This window comes from Acomys minous (assembly GCF_964271855.1).
Source record: "Acomys minous genome assembly, chromosome: 16".
In the NCBI taxonomy this organism is placed as follows: Eukaryota; Metazoa; Chordata; class Mammalia; order Rodentia; family Muridae; genus Acomys; species Acomys minous.
The window spans coordinates 48,399,298-48,413,480 of record NC_140498.1 but is presented as its reverse complement, the minus strand read 5'-3'; the positions used below and the strand labels follow the sequence as shown (position 1 = coordinate 48,413,480).

Below are 14,183 nucleotides of genomic sequence, written 5' to 3'. Positions count from 1 at the left end.
CACAGGCCAAACTGATACGTTGACTCCTTTCCTATAAACGCCAAGTTTCTAATGTGGGACCCACAACCTACCCATCTCGTGAGATGGCACCCCGCTAATTACCAAAAGGCTCTCTAAACGGGTGCAGTTCCACTCTGGGCCACACTAGTGCGTAACCTTCATCGATCCACTGTCCAGGAGCCTTTTTGTACAGGGCACAGCCTGGCCAGCCACACTTGGCAGCTCTGTCCAGGAGGCATCTTAAATTTGCTAAGACACAAGACTTCCCGCACGGGAGCCTAGAGCATCTTGTTCACCCCTGTGTCCTCAGAGTCCAGTCGTAGAATGACTAACGTGAGACTGCGCTGAGGGCTAGCCATCCATCCCACATTGACTGAGCACCTAACTGGGTGTATAGAGCACAGGGGTGATCAAAGCAGACAAGCCCTCTGCCCCGCTAGAGCTCACATCCCACGGGCAGAGCAGACAACAGAAGCTCATGTTGGAGGGTGGGGTACAGAGGAGTGAGAGACCAATAGAGCTGTCAGGGGAACTGTCCTGCAGAGTCTTGTAGGAAGTCAGCCATGTACAGGTCTGGGAAGAACGTTCCAAGCAACCGAGGCAGGAATGAAACACAGGGAGGGAGAAAGGATGCGAGCCCCTGCACTAAGCTCTGTGCCAGGTTGTTGTTTGTTAAGACAGGGCCTTGCTTTGTAAATCAGGCTGGCCTTGAATTCACAGAGATCTGCCTGCCTCTGCGTTCCAAGGGTTGGGATTAAAGGTGTACCCTACCACACATGACCTCTTGGGTCTTTTCAAGATTTATTTGTATGTATGTTTTGCCTATGTGTGTGCACCATGTGCATGCAGTACTCATAGAGGGCCAGAAGAGGGCATCAGAACTCCTGTGCTAGGCATTGTTTTTAACTCTTAATTTTTTTTTTAATGGGCTGGAGAGATGGCTCAATGATTAAGAGGGCTTGCTGCCTTTGCAGGGGCCTAAGTTCGAGTCCCAGCACTAACACGGAGGCTTACACCCATCTGTAGCTCCAGTACATGCACAGCACAGAAAGTTTCAGAAGACAGCTTGGAGTTGGTTCTCCATTCCACAGTGTGGTCCTGGGGACCAAGTTCGGATCACTGGGCTTGCGTTACCCACTTAGCCATTTTGTTGAACCATTTTATTACTATTTTTGCTTCCACACTGAGTCTTCACATAACTTGAGAAAGAAGTCCATTTTCCAGACGAGGAGGTTAAGGCACAGAAGAGACTTGCCTGCGTGTGATGAGATGAAGCATGAGACCAGGCAGCTCAGGCTAGAGTTGGGCTTGTAGAGTCCTAAGCTAGCTCCTCTTTGGAGCCAGAGGGCCAAGATGCTGCCCAGCACACAGGATCCAGAACCAGTGAGGTTTATTGAGCATTTACTATGTCCCTGGCACTGTAATGAGCGCCTTACATAATCAACCCTTTAATAAATGACAGCCGTCAGCAATGAGCAGCAAGACACATTGCTGGCGTCTTCAGACAGACCAAAGGCAGAGAGGTACAGGTCTACCTTCCTGGCTGACAGGTACAACAAATGCCTGCCTTCGTCAGAGAGTGCCTCAGTGCTGCCCCCTGGGCTCACACAAAGGGGACTTCCATGTGCTACCCCAGAGCCCGATGCCCTAACAATTCATAATGTAAGCCTAAGCCTTGGCACAGATGCCCTCTGCAGCTGGACCTGTCTCTTCAAGAGCTGCCTGCACGCAGCCATGCAGACCACCCTCCTGGGTCCTCTAGCCCAATTCCCACTCACTGGGATGCGCCAGTGCTGCTGACATCAGGGCTGGTGTGCTGGAGCCACACAGACGGCTCCCTCTGCCAAGAAAGCAAGCTGTCACTGTCCCAACAGAGGGATCGATGGTGCCTGAGCTCAAAGATGGTGCCCCCAGGGAAAATAAGATCAGCAGCGCTGGTGCTGCCAAACCCCTTAGGGCTAGCTGCAGCTAAGGCCGGCCAGTTGGGCTCCAGAACTGCTCCCAGGATGCAACAGGGCGGTAGAAGGGAACACTCACTCCCCTTTGGATCTGTGCAGAAGTGGACTGTACGTGCACATGGGTGTATAAGGAATGTGGTAGAAACAATGCTGCATGGCATTGAGGGCTATTATGAACAGTGCACAGGCTGTTTCTGGCCTGTGGCTCCTCACTTTCTCCTCTCTGGTCTCCCTCACTGGGTGGTCCCCCTAAAATACAGCTACAATGCTACGGGGAGGGCAAGCCAGCTCCCCTTGGAGTAGTCCCTAGCCAGCTGTCCCACTAAGGTCTCAGAACTCCCAGCCAGCAACCTGTGTCACACGCCAGACACGCACGCCAGAGAGCCTTCAGATGGTCCCAGCCTGGCTTCTAGCTGCCCCAGCTGACTCAGAGGGTTGGTGGGGACAGGTGAGCTGTCTCATCTGAGCCTGCCTGAAGGGCAGAAGTGTGGGTCGTTTTAAGCTGTTGTGGTTTGGGCGGTTTCCTTTGCATGAGATCAGACGGAAGGCATCCACAAGATGGGACTTGTGGGATAAAACCAAGCCCCAGAGCTGCAGTGAACGTAGCTGGTGTGTTTAAAATGTAGTGAGGAGGCAGAACAGCTCCAGCCTCAGCCCTGTAGTGTACCACTCCCTGGCTTCTGTCTCACATCCGGGATACAGGCCAGGCCTGGTTCAGCCTTGACATAAAGTTTGTGGAAACTTCGCCACAAGTAGACTGTCACGTTTAGAGGTCTGCAGGCTACGGTTAGCCTTAGCATCCTCAGAGTCCGAGCAGGCACTGTTGGGAGTGGCCAGGAAGGCATGCTTTCTCACCAGGCTGGCCTGGTGTGGACAGGCAGGTGCTCGGTTGCGTCAGTTCCGCACTCTGGCCTGGAATGCAGAGGAGAAGGCCTTCGGCCTCCTGGCCTGTCTGCCAGTGCTCACAGCCGCGGAATGGGGCTGGCTTCCTACCTGGCACTGGAAGAGCCTGGAGCTGGGCAAGGCATGCGTCCATCCCTCATCTAGGCGGGGCCCAGCACCAAGCCTGCAGCGACAGGATGATGGATGCTGACGCTCATGGAATATGGTTCACAGAAGAGCTGAGTCCACAGTGCCCAGTTCAAGGTCCAGCGTGGTCAGTGTCCCCAGAGTACATTCTGTGGGGATCAGGATAGGCAGGGAAGTCAGTGAGCTTCCAGAGTTGCCACCTTACCAGAAAGGCAGGGGCTGTCACGAGGCGGGGACTAAGGGAAGGGCTGGAGGACAACTGCAACACAGGCCAGGGGAGAGAGTGACAAACTGATGTCTTCATGTTGCTGGCAGGAAATCAGGAAATGTATTAATTTCCTATGAAAATGAACCCAAGAGAAACAGCAGCAAGAAAGACTTTTAAGTTTCAAAGGAAGGACTTCCCAATGCCAAGGATGGGGATTATAAGTGACTGGCTCAGCCTGTCTTTCCCTAGCCTTTAACCCTGACCTCAGGGAGGTTCCTTGGCACAAGTCCCCAAAGTCTGGAGGACACCTGCCAATTTGGAGACAGACTAACTCCAGATGACAAATGGACTCAAGAACCAGCCTTGCTTGATGCCCTTGGTCACACCTTCCCAAGGACACTGACCCAGATGTCCCTGAGTGAGATTCTCCCTTCTGTGGTCCAACATGGCTACCTTGTCCGGGGTGCAGCAGGGTCATCTCAGGCTGATCCGGGCATCCAGCTGCTGCAGGTGCTCCTGAACCCCAAAGGGGATAGTGGGTGTCCACATTCTGCAGAGGGGAACATGGGCCCCCGGGGCCAAGTTAGAGGGAATGTAGCAAGACTCCCGAGGGTAAGCCGCACGCAAGCCTCACCTCTCACTCTGTCTAGAGTGGCCACATCCCACTAGGCAGGAAACAGACCAGCATGGGGGAGCAGAATGCTGGGAGACCCCTGCTCAGTGCAGATTTGCTGAGCGACCTTGAAAGTGTCTACTCTGTGCATATTCCTCTTCACTATAAAGCGGATCCTATTTTGATCTCAGTTTGGTCCGTCCTCAGCAGACCCATGTTTTGAATGCTTTCTTCTTAGGCTGTGACGCTAGTTAGAAGGCTGTGGAATCTTTAGGAGGAGGAGCCTGGCTGGCCAGAAGGAGGTCGCTGTGGGCACCACAGTTCACCTTTGAACATGAGAGCCAGGCCAGTTCTGGCAGCTAACCACTCCCTGGCAGCCTGTGAGAAGCTGTGGGCACCAGCTCCTGCAAACAATGCTGTCCCACCACAGTGGGGCCCGTGTGGGCATGAGCTGGAGGGTGGGCATCTTTCCTCCACAGCCCCTCACACACCACCCCCACCCCAGTGTGTGCAGCTGAGAGCTCAATGCCTTCCCACCACAGTGGGGACCGTGCGGCCATGAGCCGGAGGGCGTCTTTCCACCTTTTCATTGCCTCTGTCGGATATTATTGTCACAACAAGAAAGGAATCGAGAGACACAACTAACTGTCCGAGAAGACGGACACAACTGTGCCAAGGAAATGCACGTGAAGAGCAGAAGACTGGATCAAACATCGCAGTAGCTCAAAAAGGAGACATTTAAAGGTGGGGCCCAGTGTGTGCATCTACAGTGCCTGTACTCAGGAGGCTGAGGCAGGGGGATCGTGAGCTCAAGGGCAGTTCCATTTCAAAAACAAACAAAAAAGTGAATTTGCTATTTTTATGTTCTAAGATGATTGGGTTAGGCAATTTTGTATGATTCATCCTGTTCAAGTATTTATTGAGTGCTTTGTGTAGCAACGCTGTGCATGGGGACATGGCTCAGGTAGTGGCCTGCTTACCAGGCGCACGCCAAGTCCTGCTGACTTTGGTCCCCGTTGCCACATGAAATTGGCCATGGCGGTGCATGCTTATAATTTGGGAGATAGAGGCAGGAGGGTCATCCTCACTAAATATCAAGTTCCAGGCCACCTTGGGCTACATGAGATGGAATACACACACACACACACACACACACACACACACACACACACACACACACACACATCTTTCTATATCCTGACTAAGATAAAGTCAGAGAAGACTAACATAAGCCTTCTCTCCAGGTATCACCATCCTCATCTCAGAGAGAAGAAAAAGAGGCCTCTGGGGCAAATCCCTTGCTGTCTCAGGATCATATACTGGTTACAAGGCTGAGATTTGAGGTCTAGAGACACACCCGGGGCAATGCCACTTACGCCAGTGTTTCCACTTGAGGGCACTTCTGAAGGCTGGAGGCCAGCTGCTGGGCACCAGCAGCCGTGAACTTGTTGAACTGGACACTGAAGAGAGAGAGAGAGAGAGAGGCCCATCCTGAGGCCTGGCTACGCCCATCTCAACCCTTCCCATGATGCAGGTGGGAGACCCTCTGCCTCCCCAAGTACCACCCAACCCCTGCACTCACTCCATCACCCGCAGGGACACCATGTCCGGAAGCACTTGTGCCAGGCTCTTGGCTCCTACGTCACAGATGCAGTTATTGTACAAGCTGTGGGCAGCAGAGGAAGGAAGAGGCTTTAGGGTGCTGGGTCAGCACAGGTGAGAGCCACATTCAGCTGAGATTACTGCTCCATCTTTATCTATCTATCTATCTATCCATCTATCTATCTATCTATCTATCTATCTATCTATCCATCTATCTATCTATCTATCTATCTATCCATCTATCTATCTATCTATCTATCTATCCATCTATCTATCTATCTATCTATCCATCTATCTATCTATCTATCTATCTATCTATCCATCTATCTATCCATCTATCTATCTATCCATCTATCTATCTATCCATCTATCTATCCATCTATCTATCCATCTATCTACCTATCGACAAGGTCCTATGTATCCCCACGCTGGCCTGAAGTGTGGTAGATTCTCAAAGATGACCTTGAGCTTCTGATTCGCCAGCCTCCGCCTCCCAAGAACTAGGATTACAAACATCACCTCCAGTTTATGTGCTGGGGATGGAATGAACTCGGGGCCTCATACATGCTAGGCAAGTACTCTGCCAAATGGGCTGTATCCCGAGGCAGGTTCTACTGTCCCATTTTACAGCTAGACTAATTGAGGCCCAGAGAATTGAGGCCACTTATCTGTCATTCCACTGTGTATTTGAGGGAAAAAAAACCCCCAGCATAGACAGAAAGTTGTACACTGGACTTGGTGGCTTAGGGCTGTAATCCCAGCTACTTAGGAAACTGAGGCAGAGGAATTACAAGTTCAGGCCAACCTAGGATACACGAAACTCTGTCTCAAAATAGAAAGCTTTTAAAAAAATTTTTATTGTTTGTGTATATGGGTGTTTTTGCCTTCATGTATGTCTCTATTTCATATACATGCAGTGCCTGAGGAAGTTGAAAGAGGACATTGGATCCCCTGGGACTGGAGTTAACAGATGGTTGTACCATGTGGTACTAGAAATTGAATCCAAGTCTTCCACAAGAGTATACAGCATTCTTAACTGCTGAGCCGTCTCTCCAGCCCCTCAAAATATAAGGTAAAGAAGGCGGGGGTCCTAGCTCAGTAGCAGAGTGCTTGTCTGATAGTTACATGGGCACGCACACACACACACACACACACACACACACACACACACACACACACACACGGGGGTGGAGGGGAAAGGAGTAGAGAGGAAGAAGGAAAGAGAGAAGGGGAGATGGGGAAAGAGAGGGAAGATAGAGGAGAGGAGGAGCCGGGCGGTGGTGCACGTCTTTAATCCCAGCACTTGGGAGGCAGAGGAAGGCGGATCGCTGTGAGTTCGAGGCCAGCCTGGTCTACAAAGGGAGTCCAGGACAACCAAGGCTACACAGAGAAACCTTGTCTCAAAAAACAAAAGAAGAAGAAGAAGAAGAAGAAGAAGAAGAAGAAGAGAGGAGGAGAGAGGAGGAGAGAAAAGAGAAAGGGAGAGCGAAAGAGGAGAGGGGAACGAAGGAAAGAGGGAAAGAAGGGAAGAAAGAGATGAGAGAGGGACAGAGAGCGAGGAGGGGGAGAGGAGAGAGAGGTGTTTCCCAACCCAAAGCATGGAACCTCTTTAAAAGATGTGCCTCTTCCTATCTGGGCGCACAGTTCGCTCCCATGCCGTTGTTTTCATTTGTGAACGGGTAGGAAGACATCACTGTAGGGCGAGCAGGTGGGTTCCTGCTGGTTTATGCAGTGGGCCACATGTTAGCCAGGGTCTCTGTGTGACAACACTCTCAGAAACCACGTGAGGGCCACGTGAGACACCACAGAAGGGGTGACTTGTGTTGGCCACGGGAAGGAGAAAACTCAGAAACTGTCAAGACTCCGACAGGGACCTTGAAGTTGGAAAGAATGGGTTTTGGATACTGAGGTAGCTGTAAGCCATCTGTAACCCCAGTCGCAGGGCATCTAAGACCTTCTTATGGCTTCTGCAGGCATCGTGTGCGTTAACACATGGGCATATATCGAGACAGAACACACAAAATAAAAATATTTTTTAAAAAACTTAAAGGAGAAAGCTGGCTGAGCACCAACATTCATACTTTCTGCTTCTTGACTACAGATGCGATGTCACCAGCTGCCTCCTGTTCCTGCCACTATGCCCTCCCCCACATGGTGGGCTGTTCCCTCACATTGTGAGCCCAAATAGCCCCATCCTTCCTCAAGTTGTCTTTGTCATCTGGGGGCATCGACAATAGTAGTTAGTAAGCCTGGCTGGCCCACGAGCACCTGCCCCTGTGATCTGGACTTTGCTGACCTCTCACCCTCCCATCTCACCTCCCGTCCCTCCCTTCATCCACAAGGACATCCCAGGGTTTGTGGTAGGGAATACTGTACACTTAGCACAACTTGTAGGTGTTAGGTGGGTACAAGTACATACACCATGAGTAGTGCACTGCACAGCCCACTCGTCTGCATAGAGGACCCAGTTGGAAGGATGTGGAAATAGCTGCCTCAGGAGAGATGGGCAGAAGCCACCTTTCCTAGAATATGACTTAGGGAAGGAAATTCTCTCATAGCTGGTTATCCAGGAGTTGGTAGTGCTGAGCTGAGTGACTGGGACTCTGGTCCAAACTCAATTCCCAGTTCAGCCCCTAGCACCACACCAAAGACATGCTGAAAGGAATTCCCAAGTCGGAGATGCTATACCGAGGCCCACCAGGAGGTGGCAGTGTAAGCCCTGAATGGAATGATGCTGGAACTCCCAGAAGCTCGCACTGCCAGGCTCTAGTGGGCTCCCACGGGTTGATAGGTAAGACATCACCATCCACTGCTCACTAGGGATGGACAGCACTTGGGTATGACACGTGATCCATTCACAGGATTTGTATTTTCCAGAAGAGGAAATAGACGCTTGGAACAAGTACGCAACTTGCCCCTAGACTGTGGTGATGTTTAACTCACCCTAGGTGAATGTGTTACCTGATGATGCGTGGACCTTGTAGCCAGTAAGAGGGGATCCTGCACCCTCCCCCAAAAGCCCACTTCAAGGGACACCCCACTCACCTCAGCCTTAGGAGGGACTTGGCTAGGGCCGGAAGGGCTTCGGCAAGCTTGCAGGCACCCACATCGGTGATGCTGTTCTGGGACAGGCTACAGGGACACAGGGAGGAAGCGGTTCAGGACCCAAGTGGAAGGCTCTCCCTTCGCCACTGGCTGGAAATGCAGTACCTCACAGGTGGCCTGTAGCCACAGACGGTGATAGCCAGTCTTGGGAAGGGTCATGGGTAATGTGGAGGGACCTACAGGGACCACTTATGAATATGAAGAGAGAGGGAGAAGGAGAGGGAGAGGGAGAGGGAGAGGGAGAGGGAGGGAGAGAGAGAGAGAGAGAGAGAGAGAGAGAGAGAGAGAGAGAGAGAGAGAGAGAGAGCACTCCCCTCCTCCACCTGCTGTCTGAGGAGTGACTCCTTCCCGCCCCAGGGCTGTTTTCCAGAACCCTAACTTCACACAGTAGGTGGTTACGTGTCCAGGAATAGAAAGGTCAGAAGGAGAGAGGAAAAGGGAGGGAAATCTATCTTGTAAAATCTATCACTGTAAATTATGGCGATGCCTTCACTGTACATCAACGAAATTGCCACGGGTGAGGTGACATGTGGCACTCTGGGGCTCACTGGCTGGGTAAGCTGGCATAACAGGTAAGTTTCGAGCCAGAGAGAGAGAGAGACCATGTCTTAAAAGAGGTGGACAGTGTTCCTAAGGTGGCCCCTGGAGTGTACACACACTCAGAAGAAGAGGGAATGGACAGCCAGTGACCGAACGGGTGAGGCATGGGTGATCTGGAACAGAATGAGTGAATGACGGCAAGATGGGCAGATAATAGTACGGAGGGTGACCAGCAGCGCAGAGCACTGGGCTGGGTAAGCTGATAGGATGGAGGGTGACCAGCAGCACAGAGCACTGGGCTGGGTAAACGTTCCGTACCAGAAGCCGCGGGGAGGCAGGTCCAGCATACTCACTTGAGTGTCTCCAGGACCTTCAGCTGCGGGAAGGTGGCTGAGAGCTGTGACACCCCCTCGTCCCCGATCTTGTTCTCACTGAGTGAGTCCAGGCTGCAGGTGAGATCAGATGGTGATCACTGACCTTGTGGTCCCAGATCAGCATCCACCAGGCCTGGTCCTCTCTAATGCCATAAACTCATCTCTGAGCTTATGGGAGCTGGCCTCCACCACCAGGGGGAGCCATTCCTCTGGCCAGGGAACATGGCTAAGCACCAGGAATGAGAACCATGGCTTGGCTTTGTAGGAGCCCACAGAGTTGGTCCGCTCCCCTAAACTCTTGGGCCTCAATTATTAAGCTCCTTCGTGTTCCCACCTGTCTGCCCTTTACAGTTGCTAAGAGCTGTGTGGGGAAAAAGAATTTCGAAGCTTGCAAAAGAACTCCAAACTTTCCTTTTTAAATCTGGAAATTCCCATCCTTTGTCCCTCCCCTGTACTAGGGGTCATAATCCCTATGGTGGGGTCATCTGTCTCCCCCAACCCCAGTTGCCCAATGAGGAAGCTGTGGGGAAGGGAGGGGAAGGGTACAGGAACAGGGAGAAAGACTCCTCATGTGTCCTGGCGACAAAGTCCAGATTTCTCAGAGCTCAGGGTGAGGAGGGTCCCAGGCCTTGTCAGGGCACAGGGTGGACGGTCTCAGGGCTTGTCAGGGCACAGGGTGAGGGTCTGTAACTCACTCCAGGTGCTGCAGGGAAGAGAAGGCTGGAAGGATCTTTGCCAGTGTGGGGAAAGCCTGGGGACCCAAGATGGGGCCCAACCTAGGAAGCAACCAATGGCAGAGGTTAGACCCTGAACCTGGAGACAGGAAGGACGGGCTCAGGCCCCTTCCCAGCAACCCCTTCCACCACCATGCCCTAGCTTCTGTCAGCTGGGCTCCCAATGCCTCCTTCTCAGGACCCCTGAGAGGCCTGCTGGGACTCCCCCATTTTACTTTCTGCTTTCAGCAGCCGGTTCTCACCCTGCTGATGTCCACAAGCATGACCCTTGCCCTGCAGTGAGGCCCCCACACCAGCCAAGGTCTAATCCTAAGTCACACCAGATTGCCTACCTTTGTGTTTTAAATATCTGTTTTCCTTGAACTCATTATCACACTGCCTCAGTGGGTCACAGGCATGCACTACCACATCTAGGCTTAAGATTTGTTTTTTTTTTTTATGACAAAAATCGAAAGATCACTGTACATGGTAACGTAAACTCCTTCTGAAGGCTCCTGGAGCCTCGAGCTTTCAGGAAAGGCCCAGATGGGCACTAGGCTCAGCTTTGCCCTGGGGCCCGCGCCATTCCTTCACCTCTGGATCTTGGCTCCTTCAGTACTTAGCCCTGATCACAGGAAGAGAAGGTCACTTCAACAACTAACCTCATCACTTGTCTGCCAGGTACCAGATCAGGGCAAGAAAGCCGCGAGCAAGCAGAAGCTCCCACTTGTGTAGAGCAGGCATTAAGGGGAGACAGCTAATCAAAGAAAACGGTCCACAGTCTGGACTGAGAGTTAAGAAATGCTACGGTCAGACATTGTGGGGGAGTTCAGAACGGGCCTCGGAACCCTGAGGTCCGAGGGGTCAAGGTGCCTGCATGCAGCCTGCCAACCTGAATTTGATCCCCGAGCCTGGCATGGTAGAGAGAACCAACTCTTACAAACTGCCCTCTCACCTCCACAGGCACACCACGGCACGCACGCATGCACACACGCACGCACGCATGCACGCATGCACACACACACACATCTAAATAAATGAACAGACAAAATAAAATCTAATTGTAAAAAATAGGACAGAGGGAAGTGCGGCGGACCTGGGTGGGTTGGCTGTGAAAGGAAGAGCAATCAGGGCACAGCTGTGGCAAAGGCCTGGGGCTGGGACTTGCTTCAGAAGAAGGAGGGCAGCGTAGGGAGGACTGAGGAGGAGAGTGGAGAGGAGGGAACAGATAACAGGTGATGAGGTGAATGACACCGCTGAACCATTCTCCTGCCTCTGCCTCCAAATGCTGGGACCGCAGGTGCACGCCACCATGCCCAGCGTAGGTAGTGCTGCGGATTGAACCAAAGCTTTATGCATACTAGGAAGTCCTCTGCCAACTGAGCCACATGTACCCACCCACGGATCAGACAGTAGTCAGAGAGGCGTGCAAGGTGGGGAACATGGGGGTGGCTGCAAAAGACACACACCCAAAATAGCCCTTTGTTTCCTTCCTTTCTTCCGCAGAACCGTCTCAGGGCTTCCAGCCTACTGTAGGTGGCTGTTGGCCTGGCCCTAGCCTGTTCCACTCCATAGCCTCTGGTACCCAGAGTGCAGTTCCGACCACCAGGGAGGGGCTTTTTAAGCTGAAAATAATCCAAAGCCAGAAAGCACCCTGCGGCTGTCTTCAGACATTTCCTCTTTTTCAGCAATATTTTTACCTCTGCACATATTTGGCATCTAGTATCCTGTTGAAAACAAGAGGGGCTTGATTCTCTGTGGGGGAGCAGTGAGCTGGCCAAGAGTGTGGAACCAGCCAGGGCTGCAGGCAGCTCACTAACAGCACCGAGCCTCAGGCTCCAAGTCAGTCCAATGACTGTCTGCCAGGGCAGTTCTTCTCATAAAGGGACCTTAAGTAAAAGGCACGGAGGATCTTTGTGGGTGGCTTTCTGCCTTTGCTTTGAGTCAAGGTTTTCCTATGTAGTCCCGAGTGGCCTTGAGCTCGTTATCTTCCTGTCAAAGCCTCACAAGCGCTGGTATTATAGATGTGCGCCGCCCAGGTCTGACAGAGCTTGTTAGTCAGCTAGGCAAGCTAGCCTGGCGTTTACAACTTTGAAGAAACTGCCCCATCCTCTCAGGTCTAGCTATGCCCATGTGTAAATGAGAGTTGACATCAATGGCCTTCTTTACCATTGTTGCAGATGTCACAGAGTGAAAATGCTTTGCAGTTGGAAAGCTATGTTAAAGCTGGGTGCTGGAGTTGGTGTGCAATCCTGGGTACCTGACAGGGTTGAGGGAAGGGGAACAAAAGTTCAAGGCTAGACTAGATATCTAAACCCCTTTTCAGTTGGGTACAGTGGTGCGTGCCTGTAATCCCAGCACTTGGGAGGCAGAGGCAGGTAGATTATTGTGAGTTCGAGGCCAGCCTGGTCTACAAAGCGAATTCAGGACAGTTGAGGCTACACCTCGGTGTAGCCTCAACTGTCCCAGGGGGAAAAAAACTTTTCAAAATAAAAAATATATGGAACTGGGCTGGGAATGTAGCTGAATTGGTAGCGTGCAAGCCCTGGGTTCTACTCCTTGCACTGCATAAGCTTGGCACAGTGGAGCGTGCCTTTAACCCTAGCATGTGGGAGGCAGTGGCAGAAAGTTTAGAAGTTCAAGGCTATAAAGCTTGAGTTGACTATAGGACAAATTTGAAGGCAGCCTGGGATACATTAAACTCTGTCTAAACAAACAAACAAATATATGGGTTGGGAAGTAGCTCAGTGGTAGAGTGCTTGCCAAGTATATACAAGGTTCTGGGCTCAATCCTCAGCACTTGGTGGGGGGTGGGGGGTGGGGGGTGGGGGGTGGGGGGGAGCTGCTCAGGCAGCCAGACCTAAATATAACTCCTGGAGCTCCTCAAGGCTCATGTACTGGAGGGCAGCTCCCCTATCATAGCCCAGGCACCCTAGTCTCTCTAGAACCTTCTGCGTCCCATCATCTCTCCTCCCGCCGGTGCCACTGCTCAGGATGGTGGCTCCCTGGCCTGGCTGCACAGCTCCCAGTTTGCTGGGATGGAGTGGTTCCTAAGCGTGCAAGACTCTCAGTGCCCTACCAGCCCAGGCCTCAGCAAGCTGGGCCCTAGCCCTCTGGAGCCACACACCCAAATTCCTCAAGAGGGATCCTGCTGAGGGAAGACCCAGAGAAGCAAGAATGAGGCAGATGGGGTCTGAGCATGCATGTGGCTGGGAACCCCAGCAAGACTATTCAGCAGCGAGGCTGGGCCCAGGCCCTGCAGAAGGTAAGGACACCTGAGTTGAGGAGACTGCGGCCAGGCTGTGCATCCCCCCCTGGGGGAGTACATGTGGCCAGGGCGGTGATCTACCAGGGAACAGGCTCAGGGTGCAGTTCCTACCTCAGCAGGGAAAAGACCCAAGCTGAGGTCTTGGAGGCTACGGTCTGGGGCACCCTGGGCTCTTGACAATCATATGCATTCCTTCAAGGCTAACTTTCTCTCCAGCAGCCACCCCACCCTACCCCCCACCTCCACCCCCAAATTCTCAAGCTTTTGTGAAGATGTCACCTCTAGTGGGCTTTGGTCTGGTGCTATGTATTCTAACGCTAATTACTGCCCACTCCACCCCCCACCCAAATCTGGTTGCCACCCAGATGAGCACATTCTCCAGGCACCTGTCTTTGTTGTGTGAACTTTGCCCTACCTAATTTAAAGTTGATTGATTAATAAGGTTGCTGAAGCCTGTGACTGGGCAGAAGAGAGAAGCAGGCCGAACTGAGGTTCCAGGGCTTGGAGGGATCATGAGGTCGGGAGGAGAAGAAAGAGGAAGCAGACGATTGTAGCAGGAGGAAGACAGAGAGAAGGAAGTCGCCACGAGGCAGCAAGGACCATGAGCATGTGGCCATGAAGGCTGGCCTGGGGGAACAGGAGAGCCCAGGCAGGAGCGATTAAGGCAAGTAAGTTGGGGTGTGTAGCTGGGAAACAGCAAAATAGCTTAAAGGGTTAATACCTGCCCAGTTATAATGCCTTAAAGTTTTTTTTTTTTATAAATCCAAGAGGTC

The 14,183-nt window shown here is 52.2% G+C and overlaps 1 protein-coding gene across 1 annotated transcript in view; it reads right to left on the bottom strand.

Annotated features, from left to right (window-relative positions):
- Positions 1 to 2,906: 2,906 nt before the first annotated feature.
- CIITA (class II major histocompatibility complex transactivator) overlaps positions 2,907 to 14,183 on the bottom strand; it is a 48,706-nt gene continuing 37,429 nt past the window's right edge. Inside the window, 7 exon segments of the mRNA XM_084763429.1 lie at positions 2,907 to 3,136; positions 3,649 to 3,745; positions 5,185 to 5,268; positions 5,391 to 5,474; positions 8,456 to 8,542; positions 9,409 to 9,501; positions 10,125 to 10,205. Of these exon segments, the coding sequence (XP_084619555.1) occupies positions 3,670 to 3,745; positions 5,185 to 5,268; positions 5,391 to 5,474; positions 8,456 to 8,542; positions 9,409 to 9,501; positions 10,125 to 10,205 (505 nt within the window). The 3' untranslated portion in view covers positions 2,907 to 3,136; positions 3,649 to 3,669.